This window comes from Nansenia antarctica (assembly GCF_963989245.1).
Source record: "Nansenia antarctica genome assembly, chromosome: 1".
Lineage (NCBI taxonomy): Eukaryota > Metazoa > Chordata > Actinopteri > Argentiniformes > Microstomatidae > Nansenia > Nansenia antarctica.
In genome coordinates this window covers 11,518,700-11,522,898 of record NC_137674.1, presented here as the reverse complement: position 1 = coordinate 11,522,898, position 4,199 = coordinate 11,518,700, and the positions used below count along the sequence as shown (strand labels likewise).

The 4,199-nt window shown below is 42.5% G+C and overlaps 1 protein-coding gene across 1 annotated transcript; it reads left to right on the top strand.

The window, feature by feature from the left end:
- nkx2.3 (NK2 homeobox 3) lies at window positions 1-1,929 on the top strand (the record flags this gene model as incomplete). The annotated part of the gene is made up of 2 exons (XM_080527754.1): window positions 1-379; window positions 1,262-1,929. The coding sequence occupies 2 exons, from the start codon at window positions 1-3 to the stop codon at window positions 1,927-1,929; spliced, it is 1,047 nt and encodes a 348-aa protein (XP_080383880.1).
- Window positions 1,930-4,199: the final 2,270 nt, after the last annotated feature.

The window sequence follows — 4,199 nt, the reverse complement described above, 5'->3', positions numbered from 1 at the left end:
ATGCTGCCGAGTCCCGCATGCATATCTTCATCCACCACGCCTTTTTCTGTCAAGGACATTCTGAAGCTGGAACTCCAGCAGCAATCCTCTGGTCTGGGCCTCCTCGGTGCACTCCTCCAGCCGGGGCCACTGCTGCAGCACCGGTCCGTCCCCCAATCCCCCCCATCCTGCATGCTGCTGGACGTTAGGGACAGTCCCAGCCACAGCCCCGGACTCTCGGAGGGAGAGGAGAGGATGTCGTACCTGAGTGCTCTGACACCGCAAGACCACCGGCTGGTGCAGTCCGGTGGTCTACCCGCTGACATGTTCCCACACTCAGCGCTGCACGGACACTCAGCTGACACCAGTCTGGAGATGGAGAAGGAGGATCTGGAAACAAGTGAGTATATATGCACAGGACAGGACACTTGATTGTCTATTCTATACTTTTAATCTCTCTACTAAATCTCCAATATGATTGCTATCTCTTTTATGAAAAGCAAATTTTATATAGGCTAGAATAAACGTTTGTTATTCAGTTCTGTTTTAAACTATAGATCAGTTTAATGATTGGCCTTTTGTACGCTTGTAGATAATCAGTGTCTTATATGGAAGACACATTTATCATAATAAATCTTTGACGGGATAACCTGTCTAAATACATAGAAATAGCCTATTAACTGTAGTGTAGACGATAGTATTTCAATATTATGTGATTATTTTATATTACAAATATAAGTAGGCTACTGAAAGCGTTGTCTGGTTATCAGTTAAATGGAAAATTCAATAGATGCACATTCTTCAAATTTAAAGCTTATGTGTTTATCCTGTATATTTTTTTCTTATTTTCTTTTTAAAGAATATTATGCCAAACCTATGGGCATTACCTATTTATTTCGATTAGATATCAATGAAAATAGGCTGATCTTAAACAATCTGCTGAAGGCATACCATCAATGCAAGAAGTGGTGCATGGTCTCCATCTTGAAAGACCAATTTGAAGTCAAATGCACGATGAATTGTGGATGTAAAGGTTATTTTAACTATCAGTAAACCACACTGAAATATGTGTCATTGACCATCAATACAGGCTACTTCGTGTACTAGATGTTAATGTAATGTAATGTTTTAATGTAAGGCATTTCGATTTGCATAACAAAAGCTGCCAAAACGGACTATTGCATGCTATTTTACACTATTCAGCAATAAATCCAATCCATATTGGAAGATACAATATGCAATATCACAAGATTGTAGCTGTGTCCATTCTGTCTTTCTCCAGAGAGCTGCAGCGGTGCCGTGGTGAGGGGGGAGTGTGACGACCCGGAGAGACCCCTGAAACAGCACTCCGACCCGGAGAGACCCCTGAAACAGCAGAGGACCCCCCGACGGAAGCCGCGCGTGCTCTTCTCCCAGGCGCAGGTGTTTGAACTGGAGCGGCGCTTCAAGCAGCAGCGGTACCTGTCCGCGCCGGAGAGGGAACACCTGGCCAGCTCCCTCAAACTCACCTCCACCCAGGTCAAAATCTGGTTCCAGAACAGGAGGTACAAATGCAAACGGCAGCGGCAGGACAAGACTCTGGAGATGGTGGGCCACCATCACCACCCCCCGCCGCCCAGGCGTGTGGCTGTACCCGTACTGGTTCGGGATGGGAAACCTTGTCTCGCCGGATCACAGAGCTATAATAACACCTCATATACTGTCGGAACCCCGAACCCCTATTCCTACAATGGCTACCCGGCTTATACCTATAACAGCCCGGTGTATTCTAACACTTACTCTTGCACTTACTCGGGTTTACCCGCTCTTGCGCCAAACACCGCATCTAATGCCTTCATGAATGTGAATTTGGGGAATCTGGGTGTCTCGCATGCCCAGGCGCAAGCCCCCCAAGGAACAGCGACCACCACACCCTGCCAAGGCACTCTGCAAGGCATTCGCGCATGGTAGCTGGTAGAAATACAGTTAACAAACATTACTAGCGACTTTTGGAGGTATTTTGGAGCCACTGAGGGATTCGAACACATGCGTCTCAGTCAAACATGATGAGATCTGAAGGTGTTGAGGTCGGTGCTGTTGTAAAATGAGGACGTGATTTAGGCCCACTTGGATTAGGAGTTTTAGCCATTGACATGAGTGTTGACTATGTTGACTATCAGTATTCCCGGACCTATGTCGAGGATATAAGCCTGCGAGCTATGTCCCAGTGCTAAGGAAGGATTGAAACCATTGTATGTGACCAGTGATGACGCATGCAGCAATTATCTGTGGCACACACTTGTAAACGTCATTGGAGTATAGCCACATCACTGACTATAAGCCTATTGTATTTGCTTTAACAGAATTCAGAATACAGAGAATCCAAAGTTCAGAAAATCATGGATGTTTGTGACAGGATGTGGATGCCATGGTGGTACGAAAAAGCTGGAGATTAAATCTATACAAAATTAAGGTTTTTCATGCACATGTAAACTATCGTGGTCCTTGTCTTATCAATACATTATATTATTTCACAGAATATAAACAGAAATGCCCTAATAAAATGTAACGCAAATTGCGTTTTGGGGTTATTTTTGTGTTGCCGCCTGATGCACACAGCCCAACCCGTATTGTTGCCATATAGTCGCAGAAAATATATGAGATTTTCAGATGTAGGCCTACTTATTATGTTTACAGTGAGTAAAATAATTAAACAAGAAAAACTGTTGGGTACAGATGCCTATTACTTTGTAGCACTAAGCACCGTATCTTGGGAGTCGCATTCGTGTGTGTGTGTGTGTGTGTGTGTGTGTGTGTGTGTGTGTGTGTGTGTGTGTGTGTGTGTGTGTGTGTGTGTGCGCGCGTGTGTGTGTATAGCCTACAAAATAACCAAAAGATGCATGGGGGCACTATACTTAACTGATCAATAATAATTAGTGATTAATTAATCACTAATTGCGCCTGCGCTTGGTTTTGTGGATGCATGTGACATCTTCCACGAATTGACATGTAGCCTATGCATAGTCCAGTTGTCTTAATACAAACATATTAGACGTATTGTCTAGTAGTGTAGCTATAGTATATTGCTCTTAGATTACTATAATTTCCCCCCAAAAAATTATCTCCCGAACGGAACATGTGCGCCTAGTTTATGGAATAAGATTGTTATGAGAATAATTGAGAATGAGAATAATTATTTTTGTGGTTATGATGTATTAGCATACATTCATTAAGGACGAATAATAACATTATGAATCATATATTATATTATTGTTATAATTATGCATATTGTTAGCCTATTGCTATTATTGTTGTTGTTGTTATTAATATTCTACTCGTATTATGATATTGCCTGCCTGTTCATATTAATCATTACTCATATAGGCCTAATTCATTTTCTAGGAACAATTGTCAATGACATTTTTATACGTTTAAAACGTTTAAAAGCTGAATCTCTCCATGCAGCTCTCTCTGCAGCTTCATTCATACAATTGGAAACGACGGTCTTTCATTACAGGCAGCGCCCGCTAATACTGACAGGATGGAGACCGGTGGGTTTGGGTTTATAGAAAAACAAACTATAGCCTAGGCTTTGATCGTCTAGCAAGGAACCCGTCAAGTAGCCTTACTGCTCAGGCCTGCAGACAGTTAAACACAAACCCCACTAAATCGCCGTTCGTCTACGTGACGTTAGAATTATAAGGTTCTATCTCCATTTTTGGTCAAAATTGAGTTCTTTACATAATCTGATCCATTAGGTGTTTATTAATGCCTGTGTGGTGTTATTTTTTAAAAATGTTGACATTTTTGAGTTAGTAATTCATAAAATACAAAGGTTCCATCCCACAAAACATAATGGAATGTAAAAACTTTGACGCTCAATATCTCTGAACTACCCTAAACGGAGATAGAACCTTATCATTCTAAACGGAGATAGAACCTTATCATTCTAAACGGAGATAGAACCTTATCATTCTAAGCTCACGTCTAACCGAATACGCAGACGCTATTGATGGATGAAAACGTAAACAAGGTGTTTGTCTCTCTGCACTGATAGAAGCTGGCCGCTTCCCCTGGCTACTGCATTACCGGTAGTACATACCTGCATGTGTCAGCAGGATAAGTGTCGGAGAGTCCCCAGTGTCAATAGAGATGGCGACAGGACGGCGATGCCTAAGGACCAGGCTGCTCTGACAAGCGAACCGTGATTGCTATCTACAGTGCCTTGCAAAAGTATTCAC